Below are 472 nucleotides of genomic sequence, written 5' to 3'. Positions count from 1 at the left end.
GCTTGCGGCTGCTGCCCGGGGCAAGGGCGGGCGAGGGCCCGGTGGGGCTCGGGGTGCGGCAGGCTGCCTTGACCTGCGGAGCTACCGACCCCGGGCGGCGGCAAGCGAAGAAATCGGTGACCCGGCTCTGCGCCATAGTGAGATCAGACTACGCGGGGTTTCGCGCGGTTTCGCGCCGTTTCGCGCAGTTTTCGCGCCGTTTCCTACCGGCTCCGCCCCATCCGGGACGCACCATCCGGAAGAACGCTGGGGGTAGAACTGGACGCTCGCGGCGCACGCGCCCTAGTGACCGGGTCCCGAAGCCAGCCGCACATGCGCCGACCTCGTCCTGCCCGGGCTGCACCATCAGGCCTAGCGCAGGAGGGGTGAGAAAAAAAAAAAAAAAAAAAAAAAAAAAAAAAAAAAGGATGCGGCAAGCGCATGCGCACTGACGTGCAGCAACCCGCACATGCGCCGAGGTGTTCAGTCCGGG

General features: G+C 65.0%; 1 protein-coding gene across 1 annotated transcript in view; it reads right to left on the bottom strand.

Moving 5' to 3' along the window:
• The window catches only part of Cdt1 (chromatin licensing and DNA replication factor 1), a gene marked incomplete in the record, with an annotated part of 4,854 nt that extends 4,602 nt beyond the window's left edge, over positions 1-252 (bottom strand). The window contains 1 exon segment of the mRNA XM_013508010.1: positions 1-252. Within this exon segment, the coding sequence (XP_013363464.1) occupies positions 1-136 (136 nt within the window).
• Positions 253-472: the final 220 nt, after the last annotated feature.

The sequence above is a fragment of the Chinchilla lanigera genome, unplaced genomic scaffold, assembly GCF_000276665.1.
Source record: "Chinchilla lanigera isolate Chin_1 unplaced genomic scaffold, ChiLan1.0 scaffold00140, whole genome shotgun sequence".
NCBI classification, from domain to species: domain Eukaryota; kingdom Metazoa; phylum Chordata; class Mammalia; order Rodentia; family Chinchillidae; genus Chinchilla; species Chinchilla lanigera.
This window is presented reverse-complemented; position numbering and strand designations above follow the sequence as displayed.